This window comes from Hemiscyllium ocellatum, chromosome 18, assembly GCF_020745735.1.
Source record: "Hemiscyllium ocellatum isolate sHemOce1 chromosome 18, sHemOce1.pat.X.cur, whole genome shotgun sequence".
NCBI classification, from domain to species: domain Eukaryota; kingdom Metazoa; phylum Chordata; class Chondrichthyes; order Orectolobiformes; family Hemiscylliidae; genus Hemiscyllium; species Hemiscyllium ocellatum.
This window is the reverse complement of record NC_083418.1, coordinates 55,170,112-55,194,890: the sequence shown is the minus strand read 5'-3', so window position 1 is coordinate 55,194,890 and position 24,779 is coordinate 55,170,112. Positions and strand designations below refer to the sequence as shown.

The window sequence follows — 24,779 nt, the reverse complement described above, 5'->3', positions numbered from 1 at the left end:
TTGTCATCAGCTGTAAAGTTTTATGTGCTCTTTCCGGGTTTTATCACAATTCGGATGTGGTTTAATATTCTGCATTGCATACTGTATTGATGTTATAATTGGGATAATAAATTCTGAATTATTAAACTGTATTATTACCAAACAGTATTCAGGAAATAACATACAATTACAGAACTGATGTACATAACAATGGGCTGGATGATTAAGTGATGAGGCAGATGAGATTATCAGTTTTTTGAACAGCTTCAGTTTGGCAAAGCAGCTAACATAAGCACAATGTTATGCAGTCCTGTCTCTAAGTTTTTTTTAAATTTTAATTCTTTAATTTGCATTCAGTTAGTCTATTGTTCAAACTGCACAATGGCTGTGTGTTTACCTCTCCCATTCTGTGGTGTCTGAAAATTCATCCTTGATCAAATTCAGTGTGAAAATGTGTTGCTGGTTAAAGCACATCAGGTCAGGCAGCATCCAAGGAATAGGGAATTCGACGTTTCGGGCATAAGCCCTTCATCAGGAATGAGGAGAGGGTGCCAGGCAGGTTAAGATAAAAGGTGTCCCTCCTCCCTACCTTTTATCTTAACCTGCCTGGCACCCTCTCCTCATTCCTGATGAAGGGCTTATGCCCGAAATGTCGAATTCCCTATTCCTTGGATGCTGCCTGACCTGCTGTGCTTTAACCAGCAACACATTTTCAGCTGTGATCTCCAGCATCTGCAGACCTCATTTTTTACCCAAATTCAGTGTGAATCAGCATGATATTGGCAAGCCAAGAAGCCTAGACTGCATGATTGAGGCTGTCTTCGTTGTGAGTTATAAATTCTCTTGCAGATTCTTCATCACTGCTGCCCAGGTCTCAACCATAGCTCAATAAGCAAAAGCTATCCACAGATATTTTGCCCAGCTCAATTTAGAATATCTTCCTCCCTTTTATTAATTCTTCCAGGCTTCTTTTTACCTGCAAATTTTGATATTTTTGCATAGTTTCCAAAGCAAGGTGTAAATTACAATTTATTGTTGTCTCACATTGAAAGATATGTCACCTGCAGACTCATTTATTCCAATAATAATTTAATCTCTACCACTTTCATTTCCTTCTATCGCAGACTTTATCTTTATTATGTCCTCCCCTCTCTTTCGCAGCCTCCTAACATGCTTCTACGCTGCTTTAACTCTAACTTTTGTCACTTCTAACAGTAGATCATTGACATGAACTGTTAATTGCCCCCTCCCATTTCCATGAATACTGTGTGACATACTGAATGTTTCAAGCCTCTCTGGTCCTTATTACAGATTTCCTACATCTGCTTTTGTGTTGACTATTGTAAAAACCACATGACCGGGTTGCGTTCTTCCATCTTTCATGGTTGTCAGTTCACTCAAAATTCTAATTTTCAGCTCTTGCTGCACCAAGTGTGTCAGGACCATCATTCACTGGCATTGGCATCCATGTCTCTTGGGACTCCCAACAGCTGTATTTCAAGCTCTCACCTTTATGGCCTTACCTTAACTATCTTGGTAGCTTGCCCCAATCTGACAACTCTCTGAGACCTCTTTATTCCTCCATCTTTGTCATCTTATAAGAGGGGTGGCACAGTGGCTCAGTGGTTAGCACTGCTGCCTCACAGGGCCAGGAACCCAGGTTCGATTCTCGCCTTAGGCGACTGGCTGTGTGGAGTTTGCATATTCTCCCTGTGTCTGCGTGGATTTCCTTTGGGTACTCTGGTTTCCTCCCACAGTCACAATGATGTGCAGGTTGGATGAATTGGTCATGCTAAATTTCCTGCAGAGTTAGGTGTATTAGCTAGGGGGAATGAGTCTCGGTGGGTTATTCTGCGGAGGGTCGGTATGGATTAGTTGGGCCAAAGGGCCTGTTTTCACACTGTAGGGAATCTAATCTAATCCTAATAATGTCAGCAACTGTCTTGATTATAAATCCTGAAAAACGCAAGCCAAACATCTCCCAACCTTTCTCCTCCTATAATATTTGATCAAACATGTGGTAAGCCCTCCTAAAATCTTTTTTTTTCTTTTTTTGTCCCATCTGTCCCTTTCTATAATTTATGCTTCTGTAAAATATATGGTGAAGTTTTTCTAACACCAAAGGTGCTATATAATTACCAGTCATTCATGTCCCAGCATCATTTCCTGGCACATCATTTAGCACGTCACAGTTTGGCATAAGACCTACGCAAATGAACATTGTTTTTTGTATCCCTGCAGTCAATTTCTTATGATTTCCAAGACCTGCCATCAATTTTCAAGACTTCATGCAAAACTAACTTCCTATTTATGTGGAACTGAGCAAGAACAACAACTTGTATTAATAAGGATTTTTAGTGTAGTAAAGCAGCCCAAGGAATTATTATTGGATCATTTGAAAGCAAAAGCAATGATGTCGACGACTGGACATTCAGGACGGTGATCAAAGCCTTGGTTAAAGAGGGAGGGATTAAAAGTGAGTGCAGAGTTAATGAGGTTTCGGGATGGAACTTTAGAGCTTTAATCTCCAGTAGCCGAAGAAAGAGGTATCAAAGAAAAGTGATTCAAATGGTCACCATGTAAGAGGCCAGATCCGATAGGTTCATAGATCTTGGAAGTCTATAGCTGGAAGAGTTTACCAAGTAGGGATTTGTTATCGAGAATATAAGTGATGTAACCTTTAAGCATTTGTTACCAAGAGTGGGAGTAATGTAGCCATGTAGAGATTTTAAAACTTTAACGTGACCAGGAACCAATGTGGTTTAGTGTGCACAGAGTGAAGAGTGATTGGGACTTGGCTAGGACACCAGGGGGAGTTCCTTTACAATTCTTTGAAATAGTGCAATGGATCTTTCATGCCTACATCTGAGGGCAGACAGGCTGTACTGCAGTGGAAGTGTGAGCCCGGAGTTTGTGCTGAAATCTGTGAATTGAGATTTGATCCTACAACACACGAAGCAATAGTTGAAATGAAAATGCAAGTAGTTGTTGAAGATTTTCATTACTTTGGCTCAAATCCAGTTATCATATGTATTTGTTTATCGAGATTATGCAACATTTTCTGTTTCTTCAGGCCCCAAATCAACGGACAGAGCCTCAAGAAAGAATTAGACCCCTAACCAGCCTGGATCATCCAAAAAGCCCCTTCTATGATCCTGAGGGGGGTCCAATTGTTCCTGTGGCCAGAGTTGTGATTGAAAGAATTGCACGAAAGGTAACATGGATTTCTCAGCTGTTCAGAAACAAACCGTTGACTACAATTAGCTGTTACCAGGAATATGTTACAGACCGATTGGAGCATAACATTCTCAGGAATTGAAGAGATTGCAACTGTGCATATTCGGTTTTTCTGTGCAATAACTTTATTAAAAAGCCCTCTTGCCTTTATATGTATTTAGAAAACATTTCTATTTGAGCTAATTGACACCGAAATTCTGGTTGCCCTACCAACTCCCCCCTTGCTCTGCTGCAAGAGATATGTGGAATGATCAGTACATTAATTAAAATAGGTCACAGAAAGTTATGAGGTCTTTAAGGTATTTGTGCCTGTGATTCTGCCAGTGATGCCTGTTATGATCTTTCCCTGTCAGCCCTCCTTATGATGAGGAATAGTCCATAGTTCTTCCACTATTGGGAGTCTCCAAGCCTCTTTCCTTTCAAAGGCACAAAGGGAAAACATTATAAACAGTCAATATTCAGACAATTAAATAATCAGCCAACATCAGTGGTGATATAAGGGGTCAAGTTACAGCATACTCTGGACAGAAATGATTCTACATAGAGCCTCATTCTGTGCTTAATCATATAAATAGTTAGCAGGAAGTTAAATAAAAAACTAATCTCAGCAATTCTTAAACTCTAGAAATATCTATAAATCTCACCAAAGACACTTCATCTCCTAAGACTCACTAATGTGATAAGAGAAAAAGGTCTTTGGATTAGGCGTAATGTCAAAACTGATCATGTTCTTCTGTGAGGCCTTTCAAAACCCTCCATGAGTTCAGGTCAGCTGCTGAGAATCATGAGAAAGTGGTCTGGTACTCTCCAATTTGAAAGGGGAATTAACAGGCGTAAGATCCACCAACAGCTCTCATTGAAGTGCTGCTGGTTAGGGTTCTGGCAGAAATCACTTCTGCCACACAAAGTCTAGAGAACTGCTGAGATTTCCCCTTGTCACCTCCTATCCCATCACCACCATTTTTTTAAATTAAGCTATTCATTTGTGCTCTTACTGGCATAGCCAACATTTATTGCCTTTCCTCAACGGTGCAGGTGGTGTTGAACTGCCATCTTAAATACTAATGAGTGGTTTGATGGGCCATTTCAGAGGGCAGTGAGGAGTCTGCCACAATGCCTTGGATCTAGAGTTACAATGCAGATGGACGGGGTATGGATGGCAGATTGCCTTCTCGAAAGGACATTAGCAAATGGTTTTTGTCACCATTTAGATAGTTAACATGGTTACCTGAGACTAGCTTTCCATTCTGTATTTATTTAATCAATCACGCGTAAATTCCCTTCTGCCATTGTGGGATTTGAACTCCCCACTTTTGAATTGTTAGTCCAAGACTCAGGATTATTACAAAAGTGAAATACTACAGAAGCTGCAAATCTGATGGAAGTTCTCAAACCTGAAACTCTCATTCTATTTTTCTACCACAGTTGGTGTCTGATCTGATGAGCTTTTCCATCCATTTTCTGCTTTTACCTCTGGATTACTGGCCTAGTAATATAACAACTTTGCTACCACACCATGACTTGGCTATGCTACTGCATCCCTATTTAACAAGCCAATGTTTCTGTAGCTTTTTGCCTTTCCAAGGCAATGCCTAGCTTTGAGTAACAAGTAACATGTGGAGTAATATCACCAAAACGATGCAGTAAAAGAGACAAGAAATTTAGCTTAATTTGTTGTAATTACATGCAAAATGGTGTATCAGCCAATGAAAGCCTTTGCTAGACACTTCATGGGTGTCACAGTGTAGGTGGTATATTTATTTTCTCCAGATCCTAGAATGGGAAAATTGAATATCAGCATTGCTGTGATTTAGGAAATTGAATGTTAATTCAGCAGCAAAGAGTTTTGTAACTACAATCTTAATGTTACACATATGCAACAAAATCTCAAGAGGACAGTCTCCATTTTGATAAAAAAAATTCCTGAATTCCAATGCCACTACTGTGAGGCCATTGAAATAGTAACCCCATTTATAAGGTTCAATATCGTGTTCACTCAGAAAATTAGAGAGAATCTTGTATTTCTGCACAATAATCACCGATGTAACATCTTTTTAAAAATGCCATTGAATTGCATTTGCCAGAACCTGTTTTAAATGCTAATAAAACTTTTTTAGTCTTGCTGTGCTTTATGCTGGTATAAATGAGACCTTTCTGTATTTTCAAATTGTTTAATAATCTTTTCCCAGGGAGAGCAGTGTAATATTCAGCCTGATAATATAGATGATATCGTGGCCGATCTGAACCAAGAGGAGAAGGAGAAGGATGAAGGTAACTGTGTTATAATTAATTAGTTTGGGGGTCTGTGCCTTTTTCAGACTGAATGAAAACATTCCTATGTTCATCAATGTCATTTAAAAAAAAACACAACCAACCAGTTCATTTTTTTCTCCATGTATTTAACATTAGTTTGTGGGACTCATCAATTCTTTTGAGTAAGTATCAAGCCACAAATTAAGAACTTTGTTTTTGAATCCCACTCATTAGTTCTGAAATCTCCTCTAGCTCTACCACCGTATGAGATATTGGAGCTCTTCCATTCTTAATCTTCCTCACGCTGCTAGTCATGGTTATGTGTTCAGCTACCTGATCCTTGAGCTCTTCAATGCCCACCCTAAATATCTCTAATACTCTTACCTCTTTCTCCTTCTTTAAGATACTTCTTAAAACCCATCCCTTTAACCAAGCTTTTTGGTCAACTGTTCTTAAATCTCCTAATGTGGTTTGATTTCAGATTTTCTTTCACAACCTTCTTGTGATGTGCCTTGGAATAATTTATTTCATTAAAGGCACTATTTAAATGTAAGTTGTTGTGTTATTATTTCAGCACAATGACTATTGAGTAATCCAGTAGTCCAACATGTATTAAATGTATCAAAGAGAAACCTAAATTGTCATGGGACAAATCACACACAACGTGAATCAATATTTGAAAAAGGGAACATTCGCAGATAAAAGCTGTCTGGTGATCCCTCAATATAATCCTCAGTTTTGAAGGTTGAAGGGTGATCCAACTGACATCTTTATAAGATGATTTGTTTGTGTAAATAAAGGAAAGGTAGTTTGTCTAATGAGGGAATCCAGAACAGGGGGACACAATAATAAAGTACAGCCAGGCCATTGAAGAGATAAATCAGAAAGTAATTTGACAGGGAATAAGGTTAGTGGGAATCTGACACACTCTTTTCCCAAAATGGTTATTGAGGCTGCAGGCAATTGAACATTTCAAATCTGTGATTGATAGATTTTTGACTGGACAACGGTGTTGGGGAAATCAAATAAATGAAATTGAGCTACAGAACGGACAGATCTGCTTATTTAGTGATCGTACAGGCATGAGGGACTGAATGGCCTTTCTTGCTTCTGCGCTGCCTGAGCCTGAGCTGCCAAGCAAGGTTTTGAAGGAGAAAAATTGAAGTCGATCAAAATAGACCTAAATGCTCAGATGAGACAGCTGAGATACAAGCTTTGATGAATGACCTTTCTCAGTCTCATATTCTTACCACTTGTCTTCAGCTAATTAAAGCTGCTTCAATTACAGTGCAAAATTGTTTTGACCATGTTGGCAGATTATTCTGCATCCATGTAATCATGTTGTTTTCATTTGAATAGAGAAGGAAATCAATGAAAGACTCGAAAAATGGAGTGGGTATAGGATGTATCCTTTATTAGCGTTATGTTTTACATGATTATCCATAGTTACGTTAACTACATTAAATCTTAAGGTTACCCGTCATCAGTAAATTGTATTTGTTTGGTGTCTTTAAGGAAAGATGGTTCATAGAAGCAATCTGACACCATGCCACATTAGAAAATGTTAGGGCAGATGACCAAAAGCATGGTCAAAGAGGTTAGTACTAAGGAATTCTTTTAAAGGAGGAATGCAAAGTGGAAAGGCATAACGGTTTAAGAACTTAGGACTTGGCAGTTGAAGATATGGAAGGTATGGACACCAATTAAATTTGGAAATGGTAAAGAGTCCTGAATTGGACAACAGAGCTAGTGAAGGTTTGTGTGGCTGGAAATGAATTCAGGAGAGTGGAATGACATAGCCATGGAAGAATTTGAAAACATTGCCAAAAATCAAGGTATTCTTTAACCAGGATCGAATGTAAATCAGTGTAGATGGAGTGATGGGTGAACGGGATGCAGTGTGAATTAGAGCATGGCAGTAGATTTGGATGGCCCCATGTTTATTGAGGGTAGAATGTTGGAAGCTAATCAGATGTTTTCACATGCTGAGAAACTCCTGCGGAAATTGGGTGAGTGAATAATTGTCTGTTTCCCTTCATCTGCAGATGATACTCCAGAAACTTGTATCTACTCGAACTGGTCTCAGTGGTCAGCCTGCAGCTCCTCCACATGTGAGAAAGGGAAGCGGATGAGGCAAAGAATGCTCAAAGCACAACTGGATCTAAGTGTGCCCTGTCCACATACTCAAGATTTTGAGCCTTGCATGGGGCCAGGTTGCCGTGATGATGGTAAGCATGCACAGTAAATAATGTGATGAGCAGATAAAGAAAGTATGGATGTTGAATGAAAGAGTCTACTAGAGATGGTGGTTCCATGCACGCTGAGGTTTAACTCAAGTCTGGAAGTGGAGAAACATTATTTTCCTTTCAACCCTGGAACCACTCTTTAATTCCAGCTCAAATTAATGAGACGTATTCTCCTTGGCTATTGTTTGGCTTGTATAGGACTGAATCTGTGCAGCCTCAATCCTGTTCCCAGAGAATATGATTCTGTTATAGAAGACTACAAGTTATTGAGTGAGCTATGGGAACCTTCAGGGAATAAAGACGTAGGACAAATTCAAATTTCATCCAGTAAAGAAAGACAGAACTTACATTTCTATAGCCTTTTGCAGGAGTCTCACAAATTCCAAGCCTTTTTACAGTCCATGAATTACTTGTGAAGTATAAATCACTATTTGAAATACAAGGAAATTTGGCACTCAGCAAGCTTCTAAAACATCAGGGGTACAATGAGTAGGTAGTCTGTATTAGTGATATTGGTCACAAGATAAATATTGGTCCAGGACACTGCAAAGTTCTTCAAAATGATGTCATGTGATCTTTTAAGTCCACCCGAGAGGCAGACAGGGCGTTAAATTGATGTCTCACCTGAAATATGCTTGATACAAATGCATAGGACAACAGGCTGCAAAGACATACACCCCTTCAACAGGTGGCAGCACAGCGCTGCCTCAGCATTGCCCCCCGGAGCGCATTTCTCCCTCAGTACTGACCCTCTGTTAAAGTAATGCACCCTCAGCATTTACTAATGGTCAGTGCTAATAATACAAGCCAACAGTAGGGGGCCTTCCATTCCAAACCACTTATCACTCTCACCAGTACGCAGAGTAAATGTTCAGTGCTGCTATGGGTAAATAAAAAGGAACCAGATGAATGTGGGTCCATTACAGGCAGACTCAGGAGAATTTATACTGGGGAATAGAACAATGTTGGAGAAACTAAACAATGTGTCTGTTTTCATTGATGCATGTAAATGAAATCTCCCATAATTAGGGACCCAAATGACAAGGGAGATTTGGAGTTGAAGGAAATTAGTATTTGTGAAAAGGTTGTACTGGAGAAAGTTGAAAAGTAGCAAGGACCTGACTGTTGACACCCCAGAGTGCTGAAGGAGGTGACTATCAAGATAGTTGATGCATTGGTAATCATCTTCCAAAATTCCATAGAATCTGGAAAGATTCCTGTAGATTGGAAGCTAGCAAGTATCATTTGACTAATTAAGAAAGGAGTAAGAGAGAAAACAGGGAACTACAGACTAGTCAGCCTTATATTAGCAATGGGAAAAATGCTAGATTATTTTAGTAAGGACATGATAAACAGGTAGTTAAATGAACGTGAACTGACTGGTCATAGTTAGCATGGATTTGCGAACAGAAAATCATGTTTGATGAATTTGTTCTTGTTTTTGAGGATGTTATGAAGAAATTTGACAAAGGGGAACTGATGGATATAGCATACTTGAATTTTCAGAAGATGTTTATCAGGAGGTTGGTTAGCAAATTTAAAACATATGGGATAGGAGGTAATGTTCTAGCATGGCTTAAGGATGGCTAACGGACAGAAAACAGAAAATAGAAATAATTTAGCTCATTGAGTAAGCACCAATCCTCTGAAGAGCATCCAATTCAGATCCAGGCCCCGCCCTATCCCTGCAACCCCATGGCTAATACACCTAGCCTGCAAAACACTGGACACTACAGGGCAATTTAGCATAGACAATCCAACTAAACTGCACAGCTTTGGACTGTGGGAGGTAACCATACTACCAGAAGGAAATCCAAGCAGACACGAGGAGAATGTGTAAATTCCACACAGACAGTCACTAAACACTGGAATGGAGCCCAGTTCACTGGTGCTGTGACACAACAGTGCTAATCATTTTCACATCAGCAGACTGTAATTAATGGGGTACCACAAGGATCAGAACTTGGGGCTCCAGCTGTTCATAATATATATCAGTGTTTTGGATGTGGGGACCAGATGTAATATTCACAAATTTGGAGATGATACAAAGTGAAGCAGGAATGTGCATTGTGATGAAGTTGGAAAGTGGTGTCAGGAGAATTTAGACAGGTGTAGTGAGTGGGCAAGAACATGGCAGTTGGAAAATAATGTGAAAAAAAATTGGAGTTATCCACTTTGATCAGAGTAACAGATTTGCTGTAACAAATAGAGTCATACAGATGTACAGCATGAAAACAGACCCTTCGGTCCAACCCGTCCATGCCAACCAAATATTCCAACCCAATCTAGTCCCACCTGCCAGCACCCATATCCCTCCAAACCCCTCCTATTCATATACCCATCCAAATGCCTTGGAGATGTTGGAAGGTGTACAAAGTCATAGAGTCATAGAGCTGTACAACATGGAAACACACCCTTCAGTCCAACTCATCCAAGCCAACCAGAGATCCCAAACCAATCTACTCCCACCTTCCAGCACTCAGCCCATATCCCTCTAAACCTTTCCTATTCATATATCCATCCAGATGTCTTTTAAATGTTGCAATCGTACTAGCCTCCATCACTTCCTCTGGCAGCTCATTCCATACATGTGCCACCCTCTGTGTGAAAACACTGCCCCTCAGGTCTCTTTTATATCTTTCCCCTCTCACCCTAAGCCTATGCCTTCTAGTTCTGGACTCCCCCACCCCAGGGAAGAGACTTTATCTATTTATCCTATCCATGCTCCTCATGATTTTATAAACCTCTACAAGGTCACAGCTCAGCCTCTGACACTCCAGGGAAAACAGCCCCAGCCTATTCAACTTCTCCCTATAGCTCAAATCCTCTAACCCTGGCAATATCCTTGTAAAACTTTTCTGAGCCCTTTCAAGTTTCACAACATCCTTCCAATAGGAAAGAGATCAGAATTGCATGCAATATTCCAAACATGGCCTAACCAATGTCTTGTACAACCACAACATGACCTCCCAACTCCTGTACTCAATACTCTGAATAATAAAGGAAAGCATACCAAACGCCTTCTTCACTATCCAATCTACGTTCGACTCCACTTTCAAGGAGCTATGAACCTGCACTCCAAAGTCACTGAAGGCTAACATGGGATGTAGTAAGCCATTAGGAAGGCTAATGGAATGTCAGTCATTACTACAAACTGAATAGCGAAGCTTTGCTTCAATCATATAGAAGTTTATTTCGACTTTACATGAAGAAGTTGTGCAGTTTTGATCTCCATATCTCAGGAAAGATGTTATTATCATAAATTGAATGCAAGGAAGCGTCACCAGACTTCATCCCAGGATGACCAGCCTGTCCTTTGAAGACGGCTTGGGGAAATTAGGCTTGCATTTGCTGAAAATTCAAAGAATGACAGGGGATCACATTAAAGCTCAGAAAATAATTGAAGGGGCACAATGTTTCCATTTGTTAGGAATCTAGAATAAAATAGGACAGATGTTATATAGGACGAAGATGAGGAAAAAACAATTCTCAGTGGGTTGTGAATCTTTGGAATTCTCTATCCTAAGGTGCTATGGAAGCTCAGTCTTTGAGTATGTTTCAGGGAGAGATTGAAGGACCTCTGATTACCAGTGGTGTACAGGGTTATGGGGATGGGGTGGTACAAGGCATCAAAGTGTTCAATCAACCACGATCATATTGAGTGGCAGAGCAAACTCAGGGGACTGAATGGCCTATTTGTGATCCTAGGATCCAAAAGCAAAATGGAATTTTTCTGATTCTGTACTCTTAATCAATTTTAGAATCTCAAGGCCAATTTGTCTCTGGAGAACATTATTCATTCATTTTCCCCTCTCTCTAAATTGGTAATTGTGTAATGCCACACAGAGAAGATCCCATCTATTCAGTAGATGGGATGGAGATGATATCGTTCAGGTTTTCAGCTCTTTGCTACTATGGTTGAATGACTGGATTTCACAATAAACTAGTACAGCAAATAAGTCTGCAGAAGCATGCTTGCGATTTCTATTCTGAATCATTTAAAGCAGACAATTTATGTATCAGTCCTCCTTTACATTTGGGAGCAGCTGTTTCCTTTGATAGTGGACTTGCAACTGTAAAACACTTTCCAACAATAGCTCAGCCCCTAAAACATGGAAAGATCAAGAAAGAGATTTTGGAGGTGGGGGAGTAACTTTGTGCACTTAGCAGTGAGCACTCATATCTAAGAGAAACAAAACACAGCATTTTAAAAAGGAGGTTGTTTTGGCAGTGCACATTGAAGGATGAATTTTACCAGTGCCCTGGGAAGATCTCTTGAGGGTTGAATGATGAACGTTGACCAAAACAGTAAAAAAATTTATTTCTGATTCACTGGAAAAATTCTTGGTTTTCAAACCATGACAGTCTATTACACAACATTTAGTTAATACTAAGCAGTAAGGATACAGAAAGGTCATCATTCATGTGTAAAATGTTTTCTCATTGTAGAATTGATCATTTCCATCATGTTGCTACTGATTAGAATGAACAGCCACATGGAGACAGAAATCCAGAAGTCTGAATGTCACTATCCCACCTCCATCCACAGAATCATCAAACTAGTTCTGTAAATGAGAGGAAAGCCTTTCACTTCCTCAGCCCCTTTCAACCTCTTCACACCCTTTTCACTCTCATCGTCCTTCATAACAGTTTGATCAAGCTTACCCCTCTCCCAGTATCTTCTTCCCTTTCCCTTGCTCCAACTCCCTTTAAAAACTAAGCCCCCTCAGCATCCTTGACCCACTTCCCCCGGAATCCTGTCACCCCTTATAACTTCACTTCACTTCTCTGCTCCCTGATCTACCTTAATCCACTCAGCATCGACTTCATTGACAGAACTCACAAAGCCTAGAAAATGTTTGGAAGACTTTGAGATGTTCCAGAAAATAAACATTACTGCATTGTGCACGTGAAAATTATTATCCTCTGGGAAATCTGCCAAAATAAACAAAATTTCAACAGGTAATTAAAAACATTATTCCCTTAGAAGCACACAAATATCTTAAAATAAACAGACACCACTTCAATCGGTTCTTAAAAACCATTTGGCCGAACCTTTGCATTTTTTAATATTCCATTTTTAAAAATGGCAACTCCAATAGTGCAGCAATCCCTCAGTACTGCACCAGGAGTGTTACATCTCTCAAGTGGAGCTTGAACCAATAACCTTCTAGGTAAATTGATCATATTACGTCCTGTAAAACAGATGGTGTACCACTTCTAAAATTAACTTTTTGAATGACTTCATTTTACTTATGTGTCAAAGCAGCAGCTGTTGCTGTCCATGGGGAAATGTTCGCAGTTCTGCAAAGTATTTAACCTGTTTCCCAGTGTAATTGACCTGAATGGATCTTGTGAACTGCTGTTCGTTGGCTAAACCTGTCAGCCGAATGATGGAAAGTGATGAAGTATAGAGTATAGTAACAAACTCTCAGCTGTAATGCTGAAAACTTGTTTTCCAGGAGTAGTTGTGTCTCTGGCCAAGCTGTTCCAATAGAGCTGCAAAGCTGGTATTGCAAGTGAAAAATTACCAACTACATCCTGTCCCTAAAACGGAGTACAGATTCAATCCTGTCAAATATTGTCATTTGGGATATTCTCTGTCAACCACAAAAATATAGACAATGCACTCACTCATAAAGAAACTGCTGAGAAGAACAAGTGTAGCAAATACCTAGAAATATCACCACCTCAAATTCTCCTGCAAGCCACATATCATCTTTACTTGGAACTAAAACCCAGCTCCTTCATTATCACTGAATCAAAATTTTGCAAATGCCGCACTATAGGTTGCATTGTGAGTGTACTCATACCATGTGGAATGCAATGGTACAGGAAGGTGGTTCACTGAAATTACTGATTTACAATATTGTAGAAATTTCCAACAATATCCAAGCACAATGAATAAACAAGACAAATTGGGTATTCTGTCATGAGTGGTGTACCTCCTGTTTTGTTCTTGGTTCCACTGATAGACACACAGGACTATCTTCATAAAGAAAGGATTTTGAAGTGCAATCTTTAATATCCACTCATGAAATTCCCTCCCTAATCCTCTCTACCACTCTCTTCTCTTTTAGGATGTTTGCAAGAAATGGCTAGTTATTAGTAAGCTTTTGCCAACCTGTCTTAACAGCTTCATCTGGGGCTTGGGTCAAATTTTGTTTAAAGGCAACTCACAACAGCCCAAGTTCTGCAGATGTTTGAAATCTGAAGTAGAAACAGAAAATATAGAAAATACTCATCAAGTCAGTCAGCATCAGAAATTTCTATTTTTATTAGTTTAAATAGATCTGTGTGTCCTCTTACATGATTTTCAAAAAGCTAGTGTACAGGTACAAGAAGAAATTCACAATTAGGAGAGCTAGTAGAATACTATCATTTACAATTAAGGCAATTGAATACGAAAGCAATCAGGCTATGCTTCAGTGGTACAGGCACTTGTGATACATCAACTGGATTACAGAGCACAGCATTGGTCATTTTATTTGACAAAGGATGCAAATACATTGGGTGTAGTTCAGAGAAGATAATACCTGGAATGAGGGACTTTTCTTATGAGGAAAGATTGGACAGGTTAAGTTTGTGCTTGTTGGAACTTCAAAGAATAAGGTGTGACTTGATTGATTCATGAGGTGGAGGGGGCAGTGTTGGGCTGGAGTGGACAAAGTTAGAAGTCACATGACACCAGGTCCAACAGGTTCATTTGAAATCACAAGCTTTTGGAGCATAGCCCCTTCATCAGGTGAAATGAGAGAGAAGAACACAGACACAATTTATCGACAGAGATCAAAAGGTGAACTGAGTGAAGTATTGATTAATAAGTCTCTGCAGGTGATCTAAAGTGTCAGATGGTGTGAATAAAGTGTCAACAGCTGACTAACAAGTGAAAGGATGACCTATAATCCAATGAACTGAGGCAGAGAGATGCTTACAAAAAATTTAAAATAAGGTGGCGCTGGAGACAAACCAAATGACTGGAATAACATGACAGTTATAACAGTCTGTGCCAAAGGTCTAACCAAATAATTAGTGTTTCAAAACTATACAAACTAATTAAGGTAGAGCAATCATAACAATTTATCAAGGTGATGATATCAAAACAGGACATAAGGAAGATTTTACAGATACAGAGCAGTGTGGTAGGGTGACATGTAGTGCAACGTGAACCCACAATCTTGATTGAGGTTGTCTTCATAGAATATCATAACTGGTGTTAACAGGGTAGATGTGGAGATGATGTTATTTCTTATGGGAGAATCTAGAACAAATAGTCACTGTTTAAAAATCAGGATCACCCATTTAAAACAAAGGTTAAGTGAGGTTTTTTTTGTCTAAGAATGTCATGGGTCTTTAGAACTCTCTCCCAGAAAAGCAGGTGGAAGCAGAGTTCTTGAATACTTTTAAGGCAGAGGTAGATAGATTTTTGTTAATGAAGAATGTGAAATGTTATCAGGTTAGAAGTGAATGTGGATTTGAGGTTCCAATCGGTTCAGCTATGACCATGCTGAATGATGGAGTAAGCGTGGGGCTGAATGGCCTACTCCTCGCAACTCACATGTTTGTATGTAATGACCTTGTGAAGCACCTTGGAATATTTTACATTAAAGGTGCTATATAAACACAAATTGTTGTTATTGATTTTTATATATTATTTACCTCATATAGCCTCCTATTGCACTTATCTCAATCCAATCTTTGATAAAGATATTACTTATTAAACTTATTTTGTTTTCATTCCATTCCCAAATGATATTCATTGTTCTTTCACTTTATCAGTGTGAGGTAGCATAATTTCTGGATTTCTTTCCTCATTGCTGTGCTTCCTGGAAGTTAAAATTCTCACTTTCATCATATGCTTTGTTTTAAAATCAAGCATTCTGTTTTCCCCAAACAAATCACATCTGATCAAGTGAACCCAATGTAAGAGCAAAGAGGCTGTGAACACTGGAAACCTGAACCACATACAGAAAATTCAGCAGGTCTGAGCAGCATCTGTAGAGAGAGAAGCCAGAATTAATATTTCACCATCATTAGTTTGGAAAATTAACAAAGTATTTGCTGTTGAAGGAGCAATGTATTAGATCATTAAAGGAAATATGGTAGATACAGTTTATAGAGGTATTGAGAAAGCATATTAAAAGGTATTTTAAAAGAGACTTGTTATAAGATGTAGGTCTTGTGGAGATATCTGTTGACAGTGAATTCCAGATGATGTGTTTGTTGCTTGGTCATGGGAATGAGGGTCGGGGGCTCAGAGAAATGTGATGGTTCCAGGATTGTAAGATAATTTAGATGATCATCGATGGTAAAATGTAGACAGACTCTACACATGGAGGACTGGAAGGTGCATACAGACTTATAGGCCTGAATAAGGGAGAGACACAGCCATGAGGGTGTGTGAAAGATAAAACTCTCGAAAGCTACCCTCTCGGGCACAGAAGCTTGGTGTAGACACAAGTGATGAAATGCATGCCTTTAAGGATGTGAGCTTCACACTCTGGTCTCTTTGGCTGTCAGTACTGTTGCCTCAAATGAAAAATGAATTTAATTAGCTGTTCCTATGTTTTGTTCTTCTTGTAACAATGCAAAGGTTGTGTGTGACTTACAGCTCAGAGTGAATGCTTAGGTTAAAATTAATACTTGATTGTAGAGGTTTCCACCACAGCAGGAACTGCATGAGGAAATCTGATTCTCTGCTTTTCTTTCAGAATACAAATTTTTTCAATATGTCCTTGGGAAATATCATTAAACTGAAGCTTGTACCATGACAGGGTTTCAATAAAATTCTGTCAGTTCCTCCATCTCTCACTGACTTGATCTCCAGTTGCGATGACATCATGTACTAGAGATGCTGTAACGTTCTGAGTCAAATGAAGACAGGATAGACGCCCACTCTAGGCTAACACTTCAACATGGGAGCGCTACATTGTTGGAGGTCCCTTCATTCAAATCACATACAAAACTGAGACCTTGGCTGCCAGTTTAGGTAGATGCAAAAGATCCTGTAACCGTATGGGAAGTATAGTGTATCTCAAAGTATTCCTAGCTAAGATTTGGCCCTCAACTATAAAATAAATGAAATGATTTTTTATTTCATCAATGATGATGAAACTTGTTGTTTGCAAAAATGCTTGCAATGTAACCTTTCTACCAAGTGTAAAGTGGTTTGCGTGGAGTTGGGATGTCATGTTGAGGTTGTACAGGACATTGGTGAGGCCACTTCTGGAGTACTGTGTGTACATCCTGGTCATCCTGCTATAGGAAGGATGTTCTTAAACTGGAGAGGTTTTGTAAAGAGTTACCAAAATATTGCTGGGACTGCAGCATTTGAGTTATAAGGAGAAGCTTGTTATAAGTCACACACAACCTTTGCATTGTTACAAGAAGAACAAAACATAGGAACAGCTAATTAAATTCATTTTTCATTTGAGGCAACAGTACTGACAGCCAAAGAGACCAGAATGTGAAGCTCACATCCTTAAAGGCATGCATTTCATCACTTGTGTCTACACCAAGCTTCTGTGCCCGAGAGGGTAGCTTTTGAGAGTTTTATCTTTCACAGATCCTCATGGCTGTGTCTCTCCCTTATTCAGGCCTATAAGTCTGTATGCATCTTCCAGTCCACCATGTGTAGAGGACTTCTTGCACTGGAGCATAGGAGATTAACCTTAAAGAGGTTTATAAAATCTTGAGGAGTACAGATAAGGTAAAGAGCAAAGGTATTTTCCCCAGTTTGGGGCAGTTCAAAACAGCTGGACATATTTTAAGGTGAGAGGGAAACAATTTCAAAGAGACCTGAGGAGCAATGTTTTCACACAGAGGATAGTTTGTATGTAGAATAAATTGCCAGAGGAAGTGGTAGATGCAGGTACGGTTATAACATTGAAAAGACATTTCAGATACATGAATAAAAAAGGTTTAGAGGGATATGGGTAAAAAATGAGGTCTGCAGATGCTGGAGATCACAGCTGCAAATGTGTTGCTGGTCAAAGCACAGCAGGCCAGGCAGCATCTCAGGAATAGAGAATTCGACGTTTCGAGCATAAGCCCTTCATCAGGAATAAGAGAGAGAGAGAGCCAAGCAGGCTAAGATAAAGGGTAGGGAGGAGGGACTAGGGGGAGGGGCGATGGAGGTGGGATAGGTGGAAGGAGGTCAAGGTGAGGGTGATAGGCCGGAGTGGGGTGGGGGCGGAGAGGTCAGGAAGAGGATTGCAGGTTAGGAGGGCGGTGCTGAGTTGAGGGAACCGACTGAGACAAGGTGGGGGGAGGGGAAATGAGGAAACTGGAGAAATCTGAATTCATACCTTGTGGTTGGAGGGTTCCCAGGCGGAAGATGAGGCGCTCCTCCTCCAGCCGTCGTGTTGTTGTGTTCTGCTGGTGGAGGAGTCCAAGGACCTGCATGTCCTCGGTGGAGTGGGAGGGAGAGTTAAAGTGTTGAGCCACGGGGTGATTGGGTTGGTTGGTTCGGGCGGCCCGGAGGTGTTCTCTGAAGCGTTCCGCAAGTAAGCGGCCTGTCTCCCCAATATAGAGGAGGCCACATCGGGTGCAGCGGATGCAATAGATGATGTGTGTGGAGGTACAGGTGAACTTGTGGCGGATATGGAAGGATCCCTTGGGGCCTTGGAGGGAAGTGAGTGTGGAGGTGTGGGCGCAAGTTTTACATTTCCTGCGGTTGCAGGGGAAGGTGCCGGGGGTGGAGGTTGGGTTGGTGGGGGGTGTGGATCTGACGAGGGAGTCACGAAGGGAGTGGTCCTTGCGGAACGCTGATAGGGGAGGGGAGGGAAATATATCCTTGGTGGTGGGGTCCGTTTGGAGGTGGCGGAAATGGCGGCGGATGATACGTTGTATGCGGAGGTTGGTGGGGTGGTAGGTGAGGGATATGGGCCAGGTGTAGGCAAGTGGGACTGGTTTAGATTGGGAGACTTAGTAGGCATGGATGACTTGGGCCAAAAGATCCGCTTCTGTTCTCTACGTCTCTATGATAAGGTACAAAATGGATGTATAAAGTAAGTTTGTCCTTTCTTTCAAGAATTATTTTTGTCCCTGCTCCATCATTGAAGATCCTTCCATTTTACACTGTAATTCAGCCTACTCCATGCCTATCCATTGCATTGCTTCTTTTTTATCTGCCTGTATTAGCATTTTCACTCCAAAGGCAGCACCTGGATTTGACTCTCTGGGCTAGTTCTTGATGTATGTGATCATGTAAGATTTCTCGTTATCTAAGCAGACCTTAAAATTATTCTAAAGTACAGAAACATAGGCAACCTAAAGAAGGGAGATTCACATTTGTTCTTCCCTCCCACACTCTCACCTCTCAACCACATGTATCTGATGTAATAGTTGAAAAAAGGGAGAAAATAATGTATGAGTATGATCAATGAGAATGTGGATAGTTATACAAGTGTATGAGATTTTCCTATGAGCGCCTAAGTTCACAGATTGACATTATGTCACTGTACCCAATCTAGGACATAAAATGTTGTAATGAGCAACGGCCATGTCCTGTGAAGAAATAAAACTGCACATCATCAACCATGCTTCACACAGATATTGAAGAAATCAAGCCAGCTTACAACCATACATCAATGACCAGTAATACACATGCATTTGTAATGATAAATAGCACACTGCAGAGAGAAGCTACACTGTTGAGTTATGAAGACTCTATCTGGTCCTATTGTCTAATCATGAAGGAGTTTTCTGAATATTTAGAGACAGTGTAACTACCGACGTCCTTGTGCATATTATCAAAAAAAGGCTCCACATTCTTTAAAGTAAAAGGGGTGTGCTGTTTTGTTATGGCACAGATTGCAGTCAGACAGACCCATGTCTTTGAGACAGTTACTTGACAACATGACATGTGATGTTGCAGTATAAAAGTACTGCTTCACTTTCATTCTCTAAAAGACTAGATAGCATCCCTATTCACAGATTATTTCAGATTGACAGTTTGGAAAGGACAAAGGGATGTGAGTTGTAAGTGAAGAATGGAATTAAGCAGGTCAATAAGATTAAACAGGCAAGTGTGTGGCTCAAAGATTGGTGTGGGAGAAATGAGTTTGAATCCATACGACATTGACACCGGGGAAGAAGCGGCCTGTTCCGATGGGATGGTCTTCATCTGAACCGTGCTGGTCCAGTGTCTTAGTGAATCGCATGTATAGGGCTATAGACAGGGCTTTAAACTAAATGTTGGGGGAGGGTTCAGTTATCGGAGAAATTAGAAAACCCGAGTTAAAAGAGGAGGTAAGAATGCAGAACTCAGGAGAGGTTATTAAAATCTCCAGCACAGGCATGAATAGGACAGAAAGTATGGAAACAGTTAGCATTCAAACTTCAAGCTACACCAAACAAATGAATGACAATGAGAAGAGAGACAGTTAATACAGGACTCAAGGTGTTATATCTGAATGCACGCAGTATAAGGAATAAGGTAAATGAGCTTGTGGCACAGATCGAAATTGGCAGGTATGATGTGGTGGGCATCACGGAGATGTGGCTGTAAGAAAATCAGGATTGGGAGCTGAATATTCAGGGATATACATCCTATCAAAAAGATAGGTGGGGGGACAGAGGGGGTAGGATTTCCCTGTTAATAAGAAATTAAATGAAATCAATAGGAAGAAACATAGTAAGGTCAGATGGTGTAGAATCTCTGTGAGTAGAGTTGAGGAACGGCAAAGATAAATAAAAACCATAGTTGGAGTCATGTGTAGGCCTCCAAATATAAATCTGGAGTTGGGATGCAAGATACAACAGGAGATAGAAAAAAATATGTAGGAAAGGCAAAGTTACAGTGATCATGGAGAATTTCAATATACAGTTGGATTGGGAAAATCAAGTTGGCAGTGGTTCAGAAGAAAAGGAATTTATGGATTGTCTATGAGGTGGCTTTTTGGAGCAGCATGTGATGGAGCCCACTAAAGAACAGGTAATACTGGATTTAGTGTTGTACGTTGAGGCAGACGTGATAAGGGAGCTTAAGGTGAAGGAATTCTGAGGAAGCAGTGATCATAACATGATCAAATTTACTCTGTAATTTGAGAGGAAGAAGGTAAAATCAGAGGTAATGGTACTTCGGCTGAATAAAGGCAATTATAGAGGCATGAGGGAGGAATTAGGTAGAATTGACTGGGAGAGGAGCCAAGCAAGAAAGACAGTGGAACAGCAATGGCAGGGGTTTCTGGGAGTAATTCAGGAGACACAACAGAGGTTCATCCCGAGGAAAAAGCAGCATGGTACAGGGAGGATGAAGCAACCATGGCTGACTAGGAAAGCCCAGGGATAGCATAAAAGCAAAACAAAAAGCATATAAAGTAGTAAAGAACAGTGGGAAACCAGAGGATTGGGAAGCTTACAAAGACCAACAGAGGGCAACAAAAAAGAAAGAAGGAGAAAGAACATTGAATGTGAGGGTAAGCTAGCCAGTAATGTCAAGGAAGACTGTAAGTTATAAGGGAAAAAGAGAGGCAAAAGTGGACATTGGGCCACTGGAAAATGTTACAGGAGGGATGGTAGTGGGGAACAAAGAAATGGCTGAGGAACTGAATAATTACTTTGCATCAGTCTTCATAATGGAAGACATGAGTAATTTCCCAAAGATTCAAGAGATCGAGGGGGCAGAGCTGAGTATGGTGGCCATCACCAAAGAGAAGGTGCTAGAAAAACTGAATGGCCTGAGGGTGGATAAATAACCTGGACCAGATGGACTATACCCAGAGTTCCAAAGGGAGATGAAGAGATAGTGGAGGTATTAGTGGTAATCTTTGAGGAGTCACTAGAATCAGGGAGGGTCGCAGAGGACCGGAAAATCACTGATGTAACAAGGGAGTAAGGCAGAAGATGGAAAATTACAGACCAATTAGCCTAATCTCAATCATGGATAAGATCCTGGAATCCATCATAATGGATGAGATTTCTGAATACTCGGAAGTATGGTAAAATAGGGCAGAGTCAGCATGGTTTCATCAAAGGGAGGTCATGACCGACAAATCTGCTAGAATTCTTTGAGGGAGTAATGAACGGATTAGACCAAGGAGAGCCTATGCATGTTATCTACCTGAACTTCAAAAAGGCCTTTGACAAAGTGCCACACAGGAGGCTACTGAGTAAGATAAGGGCCCATGGTGTCAGAGACAAGGTGCTAGCATGGGTAAAAACTTGGTTTTCTGGCAGAAAGCAGAGAGTGGGGATAAAAGAGCCTTCTCAGAATGGCAGCCAGTGACAAATGGTGTTTTGCAAGGATCAGTATTGGGACCACAACTTTCCACTTTACATATTAGGGATCTAGATGAAGGAACTGAGGGCATTCTGGTTACGTTTGCAAATGATACAAAGATACGTAGAGGGACATGAAGCATTGAGGAGGTAGGGAACCTGCAGAAGAATTTAGACAGGTTAGGAGACTGGGCTAAGGAGTGGCAGATGGAGTACAATGTGGGAAATGTGAGATCATGCACCTTAGTTGGAAGAATAGATGCATGGACTATTTGCTTAAAGGGGAGAACATTCAAAAAATCTGAAATGCAAAGAGATTTGGGAGTTCTCATCCAGGATCCTGTCAAGATAAGCTTGCAGGCTGAGTCAGTAGTTAGGAAGGCACATGCAATGATGGTATTTATTTCAAGAGGATTTGAATATAAAAGCAGGGATGTATTTCTGAGACTCTATAAGGCTCTGGTCAGGCTACATTTGGAGTTTTGTGCACAGTTTTGGGCCCATATCTCAGGAAGGAATGTACTGGCCCTGGAGCCCGTTCAGAGGAGGTTCAGGAGAATGGTCCCAGGCATAAACAGCTTAACAGATGACGAACATTTGAGGACTCTGGGTCTGTACTCGATAGAGTTTAGAAAGATGAGGAGGGATCCAATTGAATCTTACAGAATACTGAATGATCTGGACAGAGTGGATGTTGGGAAGATGTTTCCATTGGTAGGAGAGACTAGGAACCGAGGGCACAGCCTTAGAATAAAAGGAAGACCTTTTAGAACAGAGATAAGAAAATTTCTTTATCCAGAGAGTGGAGAATCTATGGAATTCACTGCCACAGAAGGCTGTGGAGGCCAGATCATTCAGTATGTTCAAGACAGAGATAGATATGTTCTTGATTGTAAAGGAGATCAAGGATTAAGGGGAGAAAGTGGGAGAATGGGGTTGGGAAACTCATCAGCTGTGATTGAATGGTGGAGCAAACTCAATGGGGTGAATGGCCTAATTTCTGCTCCTGTATCTTATGGCCTTATGGAATGTTTTGCTTGGGTGTTGTAATGGATGCTATGGGAGCTTGACCGGTTCATGACTGGAGCAGGCATTGTATCACAAATAAGGCAAATAACTTAACATACTCATTGTCAACATGGCTTCAAGTACTGTGGATTTTAGAGATGAATTTTACCACAGGTTTTTATTTGCTTTGTTGGGCTTTTCTGTGGCCTGAGTTACATTGGCTAGATGATTACAGGATTGTGGATGGGTGAAAAATGGTAAATAACATTGTTGTGTATTTGCATGTGTATGGTGGACTGTCACTTTAAGAATACAATCACATGATTTAATGCTGATGTCTGTGGCCATTTTGGGTGGGAAACAGCATACTTGAATCTTACTGCCTATCAAGTCAAGTTCACCCTAATAAAACTCTCGTTGTTTAACACTTTGACTCCCTGGTCTTTCTTGGAATTTAATACAAGGAGAAAACTGGTGACGAGGATGGAAACTGTTTCAAGGTCCACCAAGCCAATCACTGATTTGTCTAAAACAAAAAACATAGAATCGTGGTGCTCACTGTGAATCTCAACTGCACTGCAATAAGAAGAGAGGAGAAATCAGAAACTGCCTTCACTGGTATCAGGAAACAGGTATAGTCAGCAAAAAAAAGAACTTATCCCAGGGGATGGGCATATAGGGCAGAAGAAGCTTGACTTATGCTTCATTCTGAAGGAATAATGTAAGTAATGAGTACTCTATATAGAAGGAAATGTTTTGAGCTGGAAGGTATTTACTCTATGGGCAAGAAGTTTGGATTAAGCTGTTTCCCACCCAAAATGGCTGATGACATTTTCATTACATCATGTGATCAGACTCTTAAAGAGACAATCCACCATAGTTATACAATACACAACATTTCTCCCACTTTACTGTTGTGGCCATCATCTGCTTGGGTTTAGATTAGAGTGGTGCTGGAAAAGCACAGCAGATCAGGTAGCATCCGAGGTAGCATGGAGGATTCCTGATGAAGGGCTTTTGCCTGAAACGTCGATTTTCCTGCTCGGATGCTGCCTGATCTGCTGTGCTTTTCCAGCACCACTCTGATCTAAACTATGGTTTCCAGCATCTGCAGTCCTCACTTTTGCCCCATCATCTGCTTTGGGGCAGGCTTGATAAACCGATGAGTCTTTTCCTGCACACCATTGTCGTACACCCATAATGTTCTTGATCAATTCAGTAACATACTACTTACATTTTCCAGATGCGTCAACTTGCATGATGTCAGAGTGGATCAGCTGGTCCCCTTGCAGCCTCTCCTGTGGAATGGGAATGAGATCACGGGAAAGATATATCAAGCAATACCCCGAGGATGGCTCCCTCTGCACGCTTCCCACTGAAGAGACAGAAAAATGCATCGTCAATGAGGAATGCGGTATGTGCAAGAAACAATGTACTGGAGGTATACTGCCAGCCCATTAACCTCTTAAAAAGGTCACAGAGAAGATGAGATCATGTGTTGAGTGTAAATATTTTGCAAGGTCCAGAGATAGTGCAAGAAAGGACCTGCATTTCCAGAGCACCCTTCATGACCTCAATGTCTCGAGCACTTTAGAGCCAATCTAATTACATTAATGTGTAGGAAAAGTTAATGATGTGCAACATCAGTCATGATTCAGTTGCTAGTACTGTCTCACCTCTGAGCCAGAGGCCATGGGTTTCAGAGTCTTGAGCGTGTAATCCAGCACTAATACTTGAGCGGAGTACGTGAGGAAATGTTGTACTATTGGAGATCACGTATTCCAGATGAGATGCTGAGCTGACCTGTCTGCTTAACCTGCAGGGCTAACCTGC

The 24,779-nt window shown here is 40.6% G+C and overlaps 1 protein-coding gene across 2 annotated transcripts in view; it reads left to right on the top strand.

Moving 5' to 3' along the window:
* Positions 1-24,779, top strand: part of spon1b (spondin 1b) — a 349,924-nt gene that overhangs the window by 305,549 nt on the left and 19,596 nt on the right. For both annotated transcript variants that reach the window (XM_060839037.1, XM_060839036.1), the window contains 4 exons: positions 3,053-3,193; positions 5,406-5,487; positions 7,515-7,697; positions 24,190-24,360. In XM_060839037.1, the coding sequence (XP_060695020.1) occupies positions 3,053-3,193; positions 5,406-5,487; positions 7,515-7,697; positions 24,190-24,360 (577 nt within the window). The remainder of the gene's footprint in view (positions 1-3,052; positions 3,194-5,405; positions 5,488-7,514; positions 7,698-24,189; positions 24,361-24,779) is intronic.